The sequence below is a fragment of the Aquarana catesbeiana genome, linkage group LG03, assembly GCF_042186555.1.
Source record: "Aquarana catesbeiana isolate 2022-GZ linkage group LG03, ASM4218655v1, whole genome shotgun sequence".
Taxonomy (NCBI): domain Eukaryota; kingdom Metazoa; phylum Chordata; class Amphibia; order Anura; family Ranidae; genus Aquarana; species Aquarana catesbeiana.
Genome location: NC_133326.1, coordinates 561,677,214 through 561,694,262, shown reverse-complemented (window position 1 = coordinate 561,694,262; position 17,049 = coordinate 561,677,214). Strand labels below are relative to the sequence as shown.

At 42.8% G+C, this 17,049-nt stretch overlaps 2 protein-coding genes across 3 annotated transcripts in view; both read left to right on the top strand.

The window, feature by feature from the left end:
• Positions 1-6,606, top strand: part of WDR91 (WD repeat domain 91) — a 102,146-nt gene extending 95,540 nt beyond the window's left edge. For both annotated transcript variants that reach the window (XM_073621789.1, XM_073621788.1), the window contains one exon: positions 967-6,606. In XM_073621789.1, coding sequence (XP_073477890.1) covers positions 967-1,131 — 165 coding nt within the window. In that variant the 3' untranslated portion in view covers positions 1,132-6,606. The remainder of the gene's footprint in view (positions 1-966) is intronic.
• Positions 6,607-16,410: 9,804 nt separating this feature from the next.
• The window catches only part of CYREN (cell cycle regulator of NHEJ), a 41,856-nt gene continuing 41,217 nt past the window's right edge, over positions 16,411-17,049 (top strand). Inside the window, exon 1 of the mRNA XM_073621784.1 lies at positions 16,411-16,511. The gene's annotated coding sequence lies outside the window, so the exon portion shown is untranslated. The remainder of the gene's footprint in view (positions 16,512-17,049) is intronic.

Below are 17,049 nucleotides of genomic sequence, written 5' to 3'. Positions count from 1 at the left end.
CATGCTGATCAGAACTAGTGGGAGGGGCTAGCTAATGCTGGATGTCCTCCATCCAGCAAAAAAGGTGGACTGTATCTGACTTGCTGCAGCTTCTAGTGTACATTGTGAAAATTTCAGTGTGCAGTGAATCGGGGTGAGAAATTGTTCAGCTGCAAAACACTGAAGGAACAAGGGCGAGGGGGGGAATGCATGGTTAAAGTGTGTGTGTGTTTTTTTTGGGGTTTTTTTACTTCTCCTATTTGAGGTTTTCTTTCACGCCTTATGAAAGGAGTGAGGAAACTTCTTCTCCCTTTTTAAAGATCAACATAAAACAAGTTTTGGCTTTAGATACACCGTGCAGTTCTGATAAATACTTTAACACTTTTTGGGCTCCATTCACATGGGGCGATTTATCTGCATACCCGTGTAGGACCTGCATAGTTGTTGCATACATCCCCATGCCACCGTCCCATGGTTCCCTATTGGGATATGCAGCTGCAGACAGAGCCCCAATATGACATCTGTGTTCAGGTGCCTGAATAACCATGTCGTTTTGTGACACAGCAGCTCTGTCTATGCAGCTGCGTGTCCTAATAAAGAACAATGGAGTGCCAGCATTGAGCATGCAACAAAAATCGCCCCTTATGAATTGGGCCTTAGCCCCTGCTACAGTCTCTGACCTTGTGACTTGTTACAATGTTGCATTCTGTACCACTGAGAAAATCCTCCTTGTCTGCCTGGGACACACTGATGGCATAACTGCAGCCTAGGCAAAGTTACTGTACTGGAGCTGAAGGATGGATTTTTTAATGATAAAAGTAGCTTTTCTGAAAACGTATATTGTGAATTGTCCGAATTTGTTTTCATGCTTGCAATTTGTAAAGTTGTAAATTGTCCACTGTAAAGTAAGATACAGTACGATGAAAATTAAATCTGAGCCGGTAAATCGGAAACTAATTCTTGTAATTTATTTTCCTTCCTTTGCAGCTTAACAGTGATGGTAGTACATTAGAGAACTGCCTGTCTCTGGGTGGACACAGGGCCCCTGTCGTCACAGTGGACTGGAGTACAGCGGTGGAATGCGGCACTTGCCTAACTGCCTCAATGGATGGAAAAATCAGACTGACCACTTTACTGGCCCAAAAATCCTAACTCTGCATCTCAGACTTCTTTTGTATTTCATAACCGAGGAAAATTGTTGAATCTTTGCCGCCATCCTAGCTTAGGGAGCAGGAAGTTCAGACTTGTGGAAATCTCTCGACACATTAAATGTAGCAGCACAGATCTGGCCATTGTACATTCCAGCATGGGTAGAAATTTACCAGTATTATTGGACTTTGTGATTCAAAGCTTCTAAAAGAAGAACTGTACTTGTTCCCTGTAGCAACCATTAACCTTTTAATTCTACCCTTTTGCAATAGTAATATGGAAGGAACAAAATGATGGTTGTTGTGGGTGCAAAGAACGTGTTTGTTTTTTTTTGTTTTGTTTTTTAACATTTTTCTATGTTCAGGTCTAACACAACTCACATTTAGGTAACCTTAGCAGGTTTCAGGCTACCAGTTCACACAGTGTCTTATTTATTAACAAAAGCTCCCCAAATCTCTGGCTTGTTAGTAAGTTTCTAGGATGAAACCACCAATCTGGATATAGTATTTTAGCCTTGGGAGCAAGCTGAACTAATTTCTTTTAGCTCAGCAGTGGGCTCCCAGCTCTACCACCTCTGCAGCATTATGAAGAGAGGTCCTATTTTACCCCAGATTGCTGAATTTATTTCCACTGTGGAAGATGCATTGGGAGGCGTGTTACTTCTGCTGCAGGAGGAGGACAAAGGCAGGGATCGTTCAGTAAATAGTCTCCACAGCAATGCTCTGTGTGTGACAATTTGCTGACGATTCAGGCCAGCACAGTTTGCCTACTACTGAAATGACTGTTGGAGAGAGGTGACCTGTTTTTTGTTTTTTAAAGTGGAGGTGTTGATGAAGAAACGTCCCTTTTTACTCTTATATGATTATTGGAGAGCCAACAAATATGGCAGGTGCAATAGTCTGCATCACTAATGTAAATACAGGACTTCTAATTCCTGCCCAGTTTTGCTCCAGTGCTTTTAGCAATCAGCAGGGGCCCTTGCCACCAGTTCTGCCACAGCGTCTCTAAAGGCACTTTAATATCAGAACGACTTTGCAGGGGATAGATAGTCATCATTTGAGCAAGACTAAGACCATTGTGCAATAACCAGTAGTGGCCAACCAGAATCACCCTTTCACTTCTCTAACATCAGTTGCAATGCTGAAGTTTCTTGCACTGTCTCCTCTGTGTTTGGAAGATAAGTGCTCCTAAAAATCCTCTACTGCAAGATATTTGTAGAGTACCATTGCTGAGTTGTTTTAGAAAATGCTACTTACCTGACCCTCTTTGGTTACAGAACTGGGCCACTGGTCCAAAACAAATATGATCAAAATCAGATTGAGGTCACAACAACCGATTTGCTTACTTGTATGAAAGTCAGTTTGATAGGCAGGCATTCATTTTTCAGGAGACATCAGGGATGGCTGCTCTGTATTTCTTCCGTATGAGTTTCCTTTAAGGTAGTGTTTGAACTTGTATTTTAAACTACCATAACTGTGTGATTGGGTTCTGGAGGCATTGGCATCTTGTGCCCATGTCCTGCAATGCCTCATTCATGAGGCCCACATTAGTTGGTGGATGTGGGAGGGTGACTGAGCTCTGGAGGATGGAAAGTTGCCTACAGAGACCAGCACATGAATGAGGACAATCTTGCTCAATTTTAGCAGTTTATGGTACACATGCAAATGATGGTCTTGCTTTAAAAGTAACCTGGAAGGTAAATATTATTAAACATGCTGTAGCGAACATGTTTTTGACTTGCAAGCTCTGCATCTGTCACATTGTACTCGCAGCCTTTATTTTCTTAGTCCTGTTTTTCAGTTCCTTGTTACCCCAATTGTGTAGGTATCTAAATATGACTGGGAGTCCAGTGAGCACCACAGGTAGACCCAGTGCCCTCAGTATTAGGCTCGGTTCACACTGGAACCCGCTGCGGATCGCACAGGAGTGCTGTGCGTCCCTATTCCCTGTTTCAGGGACGAATCGGGGCTGAATCTATGCCTGAATTCGGCCCTGAAACGGAGCCAAAGACACACACAGCATTTCTGTGCAGTGCTCTCCACAGCCGCAACGGAGATATGTGAACCGTCTCCATAGGGAGCCAGTCACATTCTCCTGCTATGGGAATTAGATGTGGGGAAACCCACACTAATTTGCATAGGTGTGAATCTGCACTCTCCCAATCAGTATTGGTTATTTTTAATCCTATCCTTGTGGTGCTAGCATTAGTAAATGGATAGGAAAGTATATCATATTTACTTGTTTTAAACTTTTTTTTTTTTTTTTTTTTTTAAATTTCCTCGGTTATTTCCAGGTTTCTTGCCTAGGCAAATGATGTCCTATATCCCAGAAGTCTTCAGAAAGGGAAGAGGAGGGCTTTTCTCAGCTAAGCACACTCTCCTGCATGCATGATTCTACATGAATCATCTGCCCTTATTCAAGATGGCTATGGTCAGAAATGCTAAGGGTTTTTTTTCAATGTGATTTTTCAACAAAATGAAGCAGAGAGACATGGATGGGGGAGTTTTTTTTTTTTTTTTTTCTTTCAATAATAAAAATGAATTGAATAGTGTTTTGGTTTTGGTGCTCAGATTCAGTGAAGATCCACTGTAAGCAGTCAGTAGCAGTCCTGGTCAGATGCGCTTCCTCAGTATGAGGACACTTGTGCAGAGGGGTGTAGCTGTTGCTCAATTCTGCCAATATAGAGCACTGTAGAGGAGGACAGGAAAGCATAATTTTCACAGAGAGAAACTATAGTTGGGCCAAGTGGCCAAAGCAAACTTTTTTTCCGAATTCTTATTCTGATACTGTATCATACTCTTGTAGCATCAGTTACAGCATGCAGCGCTGTGTTTCGGCAGCAGTGCAAAGACTTCCTGTCTGCTGCTAAAAAAAAAAAATCTAGTGCTTTTCAGCAATTCACAGGGTTTGAATTTTTAACAATGAATGCAAGGCTTCCTCTGACTGGCCAAGGTGGAGTGATACGTGGATGATGACATGATTTTCATCTCATCCAATCAGAAGAAGCCCTGTATTCGTTCATAACAATACAAGGTTTTCTATGAATGGCTGAGAAGTAGCCCAGCTGAATTATGTGCTGGCAGCAGGTGGGAAGTCCCTGCACTGCTGCTAGGACACAGCACTGCATACTGTAGGTAGCTGATGCTACATTATGATACAGTACTGACAGTGACTGCATCACTTAGATGTGAACATAGTGGCCCAAACAAATTATTTAAAGTGGTTGTAAACCGTTATTTTTGTTTAAAAAAAAAACATGCCTATACTTACCTGCTCCATGGTTTTGGACAGAGCAGCCCGATCCTCCTCTTCTGGGGTCCCTTGCCTGCGCCCCAGGCCCTACCTCTTCATAAGATGCCCCTGTGGAAAGCGGCTTTCCCTGGGAGCATGAGTCCTGCTGCTGCGTCCATTGATACAGACAGCTGGACCGGAACCCCCCCCCCCCCCCCCCCCATAGAATGCATTAAGGTGAAAAACCTTAAAGCGGTTGTATACCCCTCCTGCACCTTTTTGTTCTTCCTACAGGGAAGCCTATAATAAGGCTTCCCTGTAGGTAAAATGAATATCTCCTAAAACCTGTATGGTTTAGGAGATATTCACCTTGCATGCAGCTGCTGACATCAGCGGTGCATGCGCTCTGAAGGTCCGATGGATGTTGCCGGAAAGAGTACTCCCTCGTGCATGCGCGGGACTGACGTAATTGCGGCTTTGGCCACGCACATCGCCAGAGCCATGAATACAGAAGAAACGAAGAGAGAACATGTCAGCTCCCTCAGTGGTGACCAGGAGGCCGTGCGGGTGCTTCGTTCTAAGATAAGTATTTCATAATGAGTAGTATGCGGTGCATACTAGCTCATTATGCCTTTTACAGGGTTTTTTGTTTTTTTTTGGGGGGGGGGAGGGGTGTTCAGGGCTTACAACCGCTTTAAGTAAAGTGCTTGTAAAAGGTGGTGTTCTTAGGTGTGTTTTGCCTTTACTGACTGTTATGTAACCATTTTCTGTAATTGGGTAGGTAATACAAATGAAAGGGGGTTTCCATTGAAAGCTAGACTTTGACCCCTCCATACAGCAACACAGGCTACTGTCTCTGCACCATCTGCTAAATGGAAGAACTGATATCACTGACTGAAGACATTCCATGAGCCCTACTGAATGAAGTGTATAGAGCCATGATATGCAAATTTTGCAACAAGTATCAGCCGAGTAATCATCTTTTACAAAAATGAATGTGAATCCTCTAGTTAAAGGGATCAGAAGACCAATTAGCCAGTAAACATCACCATAGCTATTTGCTGGAAGTATTACCTGCAGCGCTGGGGCAAGTTTCCACCTACATAAAACTTCCGGGGGGGAGGGGTCTGATGATGAGTATTCTTAACCATGAAAAAACTCTTAAAGTAGAACTCAAGTCCAAGTGTTTTTTGTTTTTTACATTTTTAACAAAGAATGGTGAAAGTCCTGTCAGTTTTTTATTTTATTTTTTTGCTGATTGTTTTCCACTAAGGGACTTTCACTCTCTGCACTCAAGTCCCAGCAGGAAGTGATAGTAAATCTCCATCTTGGCTTTTGATTTCCTCTAACTTCCGGTTGGGTCTACAGAACAGAAAATGAAACCTGCCTCCTGTGAGACATAACTGACATTGTAAACAACAATCTTCTGCTCACGATGAAAGGTTTTACATGTTTCTTTGGAAAAGTTACAGAGCAAAGATTAGGACGTGAAAAACTTGTGGGGGGGGCAGAGCAGAGAATAGTGACTGACGGTCACCAGCTCTCTGCTCAGGATGCTGTGAGAACCGACCGATCAGCGGTGTTTGATCGCTCTGGCTTAGAGGTGTCGGGGGACTGATGTTGCTTGTTAAGTATGGTTCTGAAATAAAAAAAATACTTCTCTTTTAAGTGTAACCTGGAGTTAGGCTTTTATGTGCTGACAAGACAAGTGTTAAGCAAAGAATGCCTTTTTTTAGTCTCAAATCTTGTACATTTGCCAGGGACGATCGACTAAAACATCTCAAAGTAATTTCTAGTAAGTGAACCTGTTTTATAAAAAGCCTAAGGGCATATAAGCACTTAATATTGTAATTTAACCATTAGTATTGCATATAATTATTTTTCGTTCTTGCAAAGGAACAGATGTCCCCATTGGAAGAATTTTTGACATCTGTGATGAGTGGTTACCTGGCAAAGAGGGTGAATCTCTCCATAATGGACATAGAGAAATATTAATCTGACAGGGGCGCTTCCACAGTTTAATAATGAAAAAAGTTCTGACTTTGGATGCACTTTAACAGCACACTAGCTTCTATGGAAAAATAACCTGCCTCTATGTCCAGCACTACACGTGGGATCTGGAGGGTACAGCCTGGGTCCATGTATTGGCACTGTCAGTCTCGATGTGGATTCAACTGTTGCTTTTGTGTGGAGCAGAAAGAAGGGGTGTCCCTTCCATGTAAGTACAAAGAGTCATCTCTCTTCCCATCATTTAAAGTGGAGAGCCCCTTTAAGTACACTCAAGCAACTGAAATTATGCTTTTCTTTCTCTGGCAAAATAGAAAAAAAGTGCCAGATTTGCTGCACAAAAGATATGAGTGTTAGCCAGTGTTCATACCATCCAGGCAGTGGTGTTTTGCTTTTTGAACTATGTTCGTTATACATGGATAGAGCCAGCATGTATTTTAGTCTGATTCATAGAAAAACACCTGTCACGCTGGGCCTTTTTAGTTCCACAGCTTTTGCTGGAACTACTTTCTTCCACCTTCATGAACTGCAATATATTTATAGATTTTTATTTGTTACTTTATTTTAAAGATACTCTAAAAAAGTGTTTTTATTTAACATTTTCCTTTTTTTTTTTTTTTTTTTCATTCCATGTACTGGAATTTTTCAGCACTTGCATCATCTAATTGTAACATATTCTAACATTAAACTTGGCAGCTTCCTAGCCAGTACTACGGATGTGTCTGATCCTTTCCTTTCTTGGGGTAGCACAGTTAGCATTGTCATGTTGCAGCACCGGGGTCCTGTGTTCTGTTCCCTCTGCTCTCTGCATCACATGTCAAAAGCATACATGTAAGTTAAAGTGGAGCTAAGGGAAAGATTATTTTTACATATGTTATGCGATTACTAGCATTAACACAGAAGTCTTTTTTTTTTTTTTTTTTCCTTCCCCCGCCATGATATAATTTTAATTATCTAGTAGATACGATAATTTCCACTTTTGTAACAGACCAAACTGTCCAGCAAAAGTGACAGTTAAAGGGGTGCATACAGTGGTCAACTTACCACACTTGCAATAGGTGTGGCCTTAAAAAAAAAAAAAAGGTCCCCAGTGCACGTTATTCGCCAACCGTGTGATCCTAGTGTTCACAGTGCAGCATGGCATGGAACCCGGCAGACAGCAGTGGGCCTGTATACAGGATAATATGTTGGACACTCCTGTCTGAAAGAGAAAGTGTGGCTTGCACAATATGCTGTGGCGGAATTTGAGTGTGGGTTTCATTGCGCTGAATATTGGCCATGGCTTAAAGAGATTCAGTTTCACTAATATGTGACGCATAGGTTCAGTAGTAAGTGATACAAAGATCAGGAGTAGATGACCCAGAGTTCGGTGATCAGTAGTAGATGAGACAGAGTTAAAGGTTCAGGAGTAAGTGACGCAGAGTCTGGGGGGTCAGTAGTAGATGATGCAAAGTTCGGGCGTAAGTAAATCGGGTCAGTAGTAAGTGATGCAGAGTTTAAATGTCAGTAAAAAGTTACGTATAGTTCAGAGATCCGTAATAGATGATGCAGAGTTCAGGAGTAAGGAATGCAAAGGTCAGTAGTAGATGATGCAGAGTTAAGGAGAAAGGGATACAGAATTCAGCGGTAAGTAGAAAGTGAGGCAAAGTTTAGGGGTCAGGAATAAATGATGCCAAGTTCAGATGTGGAATCACATGCAGAATCGTTCTTGCCAAAACAATCTATTAACTTTCTATGAGGAGGTGAGTTTCCATCTAGATAAAGGAAGGCTCATAGACGTGGTGTATCTGGATTTTGCAAAAGCATTCGACACAGTTCCCCATAAATGTTTACTGTACAAAATAAGGTCCGTTGGCATGGACCATAGGATGAGTGTATAGATTGAAAACTGGCTACAAGGGCGAGTTCAGAGGGTGGTGATAAATGCGGAGTACTCGGAATGGTCAGGGGTGGGTAGTGGGGCCCCCCAGGGTTCTGTGCTGGGACCAATCCTGTTTATTTTGTTCATAAACTACCTGGAGGATGAGGTAAATAGTTCAATCTCTGTATTTGCGAACGATACTAACCAGGGCAATAACTTCTCTGCAGGATATGGAAACCTTGCAAAAAGATCTGAACATATGAATGGGGTGGGCAACTACAGGGCAAATGAGGTTTAATGTAGAAAAATGTAAAATAATGCATTTGGGTCGCAAAAATATGAATGCAATCTATACACTGGGGGGAGAACCTCTGGGGGAATCTAGGATGGAAAATGACCTGGGGGTAGGATCAGCAATGGCATGCAATGCCAAGCTCCTACTAACAAAGCAAACAGAATATTGGCATGCATTAAAAGGGATTAATTCCAGAGGTAAAACGATAAGTCTCCCGCTCTACAAGACTCTGGTCTGGCTGCACCTGGAGTATGCAGTCCAGTTCTGGGCACCAGTCCTCAGGAAGGATGTACTGGAAATGGAGCGAGTACAGAGAATGGCAACAAAGCTAATAAAGGGTCTGGAGGATATTGGTTATGAGAAAAGGTTGCGAGCACTGAACTTATTCTCTCTGGAGAAGAGACGCTTGAGAGGGGATATGATTTCAACTTATAAATACCATACTGGTGACCCCACAATAGGGATAAAACTTTTTCGCCGAAGGGAGTTTAACAAGACACGTGGCCACTCATTAAAATTTGAAGCAAAGAGGTTTAACCTTAAACTATGTAGAGGGTTCTTTACTGTAAGAGCGGCAAGGATGTGTAATTCCCTTCCACAGGTGGTGGTCTCAGCAGGGAGCATCTAATAGTTTTTTGAAACTATTAAACAACCGCAACATACAGGGATATACAATGTAATACTGACATATAATCACACACATAGGTTGGACTTGTGTCTTTTTTTCAACCTCACCTACTATGTAACTACCCTGTTTCCCTGAAAATAAGACCTAGCGTGATTGTCGGTGAAGGCTGCAATATAAGCCCTACCCCCCAAATAAGCCCTACCCTGTTTCCCTGAAAATAAGCCCTACCCTGAAAATAAGACCTACAAGGACTTTAACTAGGGCTTATTTGGGGGGTGGGGCTTATATTGTAGCCATCACCGACAATCGCGCTAGGTCTTATTTTCGGGGAAACAGGGTATATGAGTAATAAGTGACGCAGAGTTCAGAGATCAGTAGTAGATGATGCAGAGTTCAGGAGTAAGTGATTCAGAGGACAGTAGTAAGTGAGGCAAAGTTTAGGGGTCAGGAGTAGGGATGGTCCCGATGTTCGTTTGTTTGCAGAAGAACCGAACATATGGGGCTTTCGCGGCAAATTCAAGCATCACGGAGCGCCCCATAATGCACTGCGAGATTGCAGTGCATTGAAGACTGTAGATTCGCCAAAGCATGCACCTGACCTGCATGCTTTGGCCAATCACAGCGCGATCTGCTGTGAGAGCCACGATTGGCCAAAGGCAGGGTGCCTTTGGCCAATCATGGCTCAGGGGGCTAAGTCCACGCCCCACACTATACAGTGGATCTAAAAAGTCTACACACCCCTGTTAAAATATCAGGTTTCTGTGATGTAAAAAAAAATGATAAAGATAAATAATGTCAGAACTTTTTCCACATTTTAATGTGAACTATAAACTGTACAACTTAGTTGAACAACAAACTGAAATCTTTTAGGTGGAGGGAAGTAAAAATAAAAAAACTAAAATAATATGGTTGCATAAGTGTACACACCCTTCAACTAATACTTTTTTGTTGAAGCACCTATTGATTTTATTACAGCACTCAGTCTTTTTTGGGTATGAGTCTATCAGCATGGCACATCTTGACTTGGCAATATTTGCCCACTCTTCTTTGCAAAAACACTCCAAATCTCTAAGATTGTGAGGGCATCTCCTGTGCACAGCCCTCTTCAGATCACCCCAAAGATTTTCAATAGGATTCGGGTCTGGGCTTTGGCTGGGCCATTCCAAAACTTTAATCTTCTGCTGAAACCATTCCTTTGTTGATTTGGACGTATGCTTTGGGTCGTTGTCATGCATGAAAGATTAAGTTCCTCTTCACGTTCAGCTTTCTAGCAGAAGCCTGAAGGTTTTGCGCCAATATTGCCTGATATTTGGAACTGTTCATAATTCCCTCTACCTTGCCCAAGGCCCCTGTTCCAGCTAAAGAAAAACAGCCCCAAAGCATGATGCTGCTACCACCATGCTTCACGGTGGGTATGGTGTTCTTTTGGTGATGTGCAGTGTTGTTTTTGCACCAAACATATCTTATAATTATGTGCAAGAAGTTCAACCTGGGTTTCATCAGACCATAATACATTTTCCCATGTGCTTTTGGGAGACTTCAGATGTGTTTTTGCAAAATTTAGTCTGGCTTGGATGTGTTTCTTCCTAAGAAAAGGCTTCCATCTTGCCACTCTACCCCATAGCCCAGACATATGAAGAATATGGGAGATTGTTGTGACATGTACCATGCAGCCAGTACTTGCCAGATATTCCTGCAGCTCCTTTAATGTTGCTGAAGAGCCTGTTGGCAGCCGCCGTGACCAGTTTTCTTCTTGTCTTTTCATCAATTTTGGAGGGACGTCCAGTACTTGATAATGTCACTGTTGTGCCATATTTTCTCCACTTGATGATGACTGTCCTCACTGTGTTCCATGATATAACTAATGCCTTGTAAATTATTTTTGTACCCTTCTCCTGACTGATGCCTTTTAACAATGAGATCCCTCTGATGCTTTGGAAGCTCTCTGCGAACCATGGCTTTTTCTGTAGGATGCGACTAAGAAAATTCAAGGAAAGACCTACTAGAACAGCTGAACTTTAAACACTTAAATGGGGGCGGTGCGGCTCTCGTTCTTGCTGGACGTCATATGATGGCGCCCAGAACGGCCACGGGATCGCGGCCGTGTCGTGTTGCTAGGATATGGCGCAGGACCCCGATCTTTGTAAAGAACTGCCACTCTAACCATGTGATCGGCTGTGTCCAATCACAGCAGGTCACATGTAAACACAGAGATGCCGGTAATCAGCGCTCCTCGCCTCACTGACAGAGTGTGAAGAAAGGAGAGCCGATCAGCTGCATCTCCTCGCAGAGGACACCTAGGTATGTAATCAGGGCACTGATCATCAGTGCCCAGTATTGAGGTGGTTAATGATGGCAGGTGTGTACTGACTCCTATTTAACATGAGTTTAAATGTGATTGCTTAATTCTGAACACAGCTACATCCCCAGTTATAAGAGGGTGTGCACACTTGTGCAACCACATTATTTTATTTTTTTATTTTTACTTCTCTCACCTGAAATAGTTTTTCAATTGAGTTGTACAGTTTATAGATCACATTAAAGGTGGAAAAAGTTCTGAAATGAATTATCTGTGTCTCATGGCCGTATGTAGTGTGATAACATGGAGAGATTGAGAGAACTTGAGCTAGATTAGGCAGGATAGTGTGTGTGTGTGTATGTATGTATGTATGTATGTATGTATGTATATGCGTGTGTGTATGTGTGTGTGTGTGTGTAATATATATAGTGCAGAGTATATAATACCGTGTATTGAAGTGGTTAAGGTGAACCCTATGACAGAGAGAAAACGGTACAATGTACCTGAGTTGGACATTTTATAGATAGGCGACTCCTATCCTCATGTTGATTAGTGGTTCCAAATTAATAATAACTACTGCAGTAGGGAACACCCATTCACAAAGGGGGGTGGCGGGATCTGGGGGTCCCCTTGTTAAAGGGGGGCTTCCAGATTCCGATAAGTCCCCCCACCCGCAGACCCAGACAACCAATGGCCAGGGGACCCCAAAGCACGCTCCCCACGTTGAGGGTATGTGGCCTGGTATGGTTCGGATGGGGGGGCCCGCTAGCTCGCTCGTCCCCCCTATCCTGACCTCCAGGCTGCATGCTCGGATAAGGGTCTGGTATGAATTTTGGGGGGGACCCCCACGGCAATTTTTTTAATTTTTGGCCTTGAGTATCCCTTAAAATCCATACTAGACCCGAAGGGGGCGGACTGCATGCTGTTTTTTCCTTGATTTTTTTTTAATCTATATTGCCGGGAGCCGGCAATACATTACAACCGCAAACAAGTTTGAAAGACATTTTTACCTTTTAGAAATGTAATTTTGCTGCGGAACTGTTCTACACATCGCACAGATGCGCCACTTTACAGGCAGACTAAGGGGATCACCTAGGCACGATGTTTAAAGGAATCTTTCATTTTGATTGTTTCACTTTAAGCATTATTAAAATCACAGCTCCTGAAAAAAAGTTACACTTTTTATGGCAATAACTTGCATATAAGCCTTTAAAATGAGCACTTTTGATTTTTCATGTTTGTGTCCCAGGGTTCGCACGTTCGCTAGAACTTTTTGCCTGTTCTGGTACAAACCAAACCGGGGGGGGGGTGTATGGCCCATACATAGTCAGGAGTAAGTGACGCTGAGTTCAGAGATCAGCTTTAGATGATGAAGAGCTCGGGGGTAAGTTCAGAAGTGACACACTAACCCACACAGCCCTCCCCTGAACAGCTTGCCATCATGCATTGGTTCCTTTTGTCTGTTCTGGGCTCTCTTCCTCTTTTCCTTGGGTCTGGTAGGCAGAGCCAGCAGGACTGTAATTGGCCTTAGCAATGGCCAATCACAGTCCCCCACCTCCTAGCATTAGACTGGCTCTAGATCTCTTCTTCCATCAACTCCTGTCCTCGGGACCCAGTAACAGGCCAGGCCAACTGAAATACATCACAGGTGATACAATTTTCTGCTCAGTGATTGCAGTATTCTAGTCTGCTTCTCCCCAAGGTAATGCTTAAAATCTAGCCTGTTAGTGGGTCCTGATGACAGGAGTTGAGAACCACTGCAGTAGAGGGATCTTTGCTGCAGCTGCGAGTGTCAATCTTTGCTACAGCAAAGACAGAGAATAGAATGGCATTTCTTCATTGGTGTGTAATGTGTGGGGGCACAGTGGGTCCTTACGCATCATCAATGTTACACCGATGAAGGGTAACCCTCTGAGCTGTGATTCCTGTGCAACTACTACATTGATTTCCAGCTTCCACGTGGATCTCATAGGTAACTATGCTATAAAATCCATACCTGGAATTCATCTAAAAGTATAACTAAAGGCAAAACTTTTTTTTTTTTAGTTTTGGATAGAGCGCTGAGAGATTAGGGTTGAAAATGTTTTTATTGAGAACAACATTCAGTATACATAAGCAAGACATTAAATGGTAAAATGGGACATCGAGTCAGCCCAGTGGCTATCGCTTACAGCCGGACTCGTGCCAGTAAACATCAAAACATAAAGGATTATGGTAAATGTCATGATAATTCAACAACAAAGGGAAAAAGGTTGTTCCATTTTGCATATGAAAAGAAGACGATAGGGAGAGACTATAAAAAAGGAAAAATAAAAATAGAAAGAGGAGAGAGCAAAGAAAAGATAGGAAAACGGGAGCAGTAGGAACAGAGGGAGAGGGGGAAGATCTGCTGGGGAATCATGGGTAGGAAGATGTACCAGGGATGGACCATCTCTAGGAGCCCTGAGTCAAGGCTAATGTGGGGTGGGCCTGAGTAGATTCAAGAGCATATTAGCAAGGGTATCAGAGGAAGAGAAGCTGAGCCAAATATACCATAAGGCTGGATTCACACCTATGCATTTTTAGTGCTTTTTGCATTTTGCAGATTTGCACTACAGAACGTGTTCCATAGGAAACCATGTTAAATGGACTGTGGTGCAAATCTGCAAAATGCAAAAAGCACTAAAAATGCATAGGTGTGAATCCAGCCTTAGATCCTATTTTTATGAAAGGTATTATTATCAAGTGCCAACATCTCTTCCATCCTCATAATGTCATTCACCGTGGAGACCCACAATGACAGCGGTGGGGTTGTGACAGTTTTCCAATATAATGGAATGAGCTGCCATGCTGCAAAAAAAAGAAACGGAGAAGGCTTCTTTTTTGTGATGGCATAGATCCATGGAGAATACAAAGAAGGGCAACAGTTGGAGTTGACCTCAGAGGGTTCTTCATAGATAGTACTGTATACTTGAAATACCTGATTCCAGAAGGGACGTATCCTCTCACATTCCCACCAGACATAGAGGTAGGTGCCGGAAACTGCACCGCAACGCCAGCAGGAGACAGGGGTGGACGGGAAGTTCCTGTGTAATGTTTCGGGATCTCTGTACCAACGGGCTAGAATTTTTAAATTCTTTTCTTATGAGTAGCAGGAAATGGGAGGATTTGTGAGTAAAATGAAATGAGGTTTGCCATTCCGTTCTTGAGACGTCCTGACCCAGATCTGCGGACCATATTCTAGTATATGTGCATACCTCCCAACATTTTGAGATGGGAATGAGGGACACCTACTAACAAATGTATGTAGGCATAGCCCCCACAAAGCACAGCTGCCAAAAGCACTTTGCAGGTGCTTCCCATTGATTTCAAAGGGAAAGGGGCGCTTTAGGAGCGGTGTATTCACTACTCCTAAAGCGCTGCAAAGAAGCTGCTTGCAGGACTTTTTTTTTTAACGCCCTGCCAGCGCAGCGCCTCAGTGTGAAAGCACTCGGGCTTTCACATTGGGAGTACAGATGAGGCTTCTTTCAGGCGCTTTACAGGTGCTTTTTTTAACGCTAAAGTGCCAGTGTGAAAGGGGTCTTATATTGGCTTTTAAAATGTACAAATGCAGCAATTTAGAAATTGGATGAAAGGTTTACCACTGGGAAACACTTTTTGAAACATAAAAAGTGCATTTTATATACATCTATATAGATCAGACCAAAATGAGGTGGAATGAGGGACAGAGGGACATTGCTCCAAACCAGGGACAGTTGGTAGCTATGTATGTGGGTAAGTCATTATGTGTAAGGGCTTGAATCAAGCCGTATAGAGATGAAAGTAGATGTCTGGGCATATCCTGCAAGGAGCATAGCTTTTAAAATATAGTGAGGGCGCAGAGAGATTAGAAAGCTTGTCAGTTTTTAATGTTGTCTGTGCCCCCGCTAAGGAGATTCACCCTCTCTATTTGTCCTGTTTACTATTATAAGTGAAAGTAAAAGAAAATCCCTAAATTTTGGGTTGTCCACAGAAAAGTAATAGCAGGGAAATCTTCCAATGGGGACAGGGATTTCCTCTCACTTCCTCTTTGGCTATGGGACAGGAAGGGAAGGGAAATTCCACAAATGGAAACAGATGGCGAAAAAAAAAAAGAAACAGAGGTTATAGCCCTCCCTTGCTCTATCCATAGTGAGGAAAAAAAAAAAAAAGTTTTGACTATAGTTCAACCTTAAGGGCTCTTTCACATGGAAGAAAAATTGCTGCATTTAGATGTGTACAGCGTATAGTTTTGTGCACATCCAAATGCAGTGCTATAGTAATAGATGAGCCCATACACACAGCTGCCTCTACATGCACATAATCACATACATGTGTAATCATTCATTGAAATGAAATTCGAATTGTATGTGCCTAAATGTGAGTACTTTAGGCACGTATTTTATGTGGGATCTTCTGCTAGTTCTGCCACCAAGAACCTGCATACATTTGCCTTTTGTGAATGAACTCTCAAGTGTTTTTTTCTGCTGAATTCTGGGCTGCCTTCCCACCAACATGCAGGAATGATAGCCAATGCAAGAGAAGTGCAGGTGTAACCATAGTAGAGTGTAAAATCAGATTAGTGCAGCACTTGTCTCCTTTTACATTTTCTCATTATTGGACATTTGTATAGATGGAGAAATAAAATGGGGAACATTTGCCATGAGTGAGAAAGAGGGGATTATTTACTTAAAAGTGGAGAGTACAAAATCTGGTGCAGCTGTGCATAGCCAATCAGCTTCTAACTTTAGTGTGTTCAATTAAGCTTTGACAATAAAACCTGGAAGCTAATTGGTTTCTATGCAGAGCTGTGCCAGATTTTGCACTTTCAAGTTTTCCCCACAGCGGTTCTGAGCTAGAGCAAACATTCTTCGGGGCTCTGTAATCTGCAATTCCACCTATTCTCTGTCAGCAAACAGCGCCACCTGCTGTCAATTTGGTTAGTTGCACGTTGAAATTGATTTCAGCCTTACAGCTTGCCTTCCCAGAATCCACTGCGCCCTCCCAGGACAGGAGTGGGCGTGGCAGTGCAGAATGGTTGGAACGCGGAAGTGGCTGTGTGCAGGTGAGGGGAGCACGTGGGTTGAGCTGGGTGGGAGGACGATCATTGGCTGTTGCATTAATAAAATAAGGAAGGGGGTTCATGATTTATGCTTCGTGTGAGGAGGGCCTATTGCTTGCCAACAGGTCTTTAAGATCAGACCCCCCCCCATGGCTAATGTTGCTGTGACATTACCCCTGGGCTACAGGAGCAATTCTGTTTCTGAGATGTCTGTCAGTAGTTATCTCACTGGCACCTTTTCAGGATGCTGCTAATGTTCTGACCACCTTAAAGCAGTGTTCCAGCCAAATTTTCTTTTTTTTTTTTTAAGTCAGCAGCTGCAAACACTGCAGCTGCTGACTTTTAATAAGGACACTTACCTGTCTAGGAGCCCGTGATGTCAAAATTGGGTGGTACTAAGGTTGTACACAAATGTTGCGGGTGCATTCATGTAAATGGGCTGCTGTACCTGCAAGAAATGCGGTGAAAGAAGTCCCAGCCAGACTTTTTTTTTATTTGATCAAATTGCAGCACTTTGAGGCAGCACCATGCGATTTGGTAT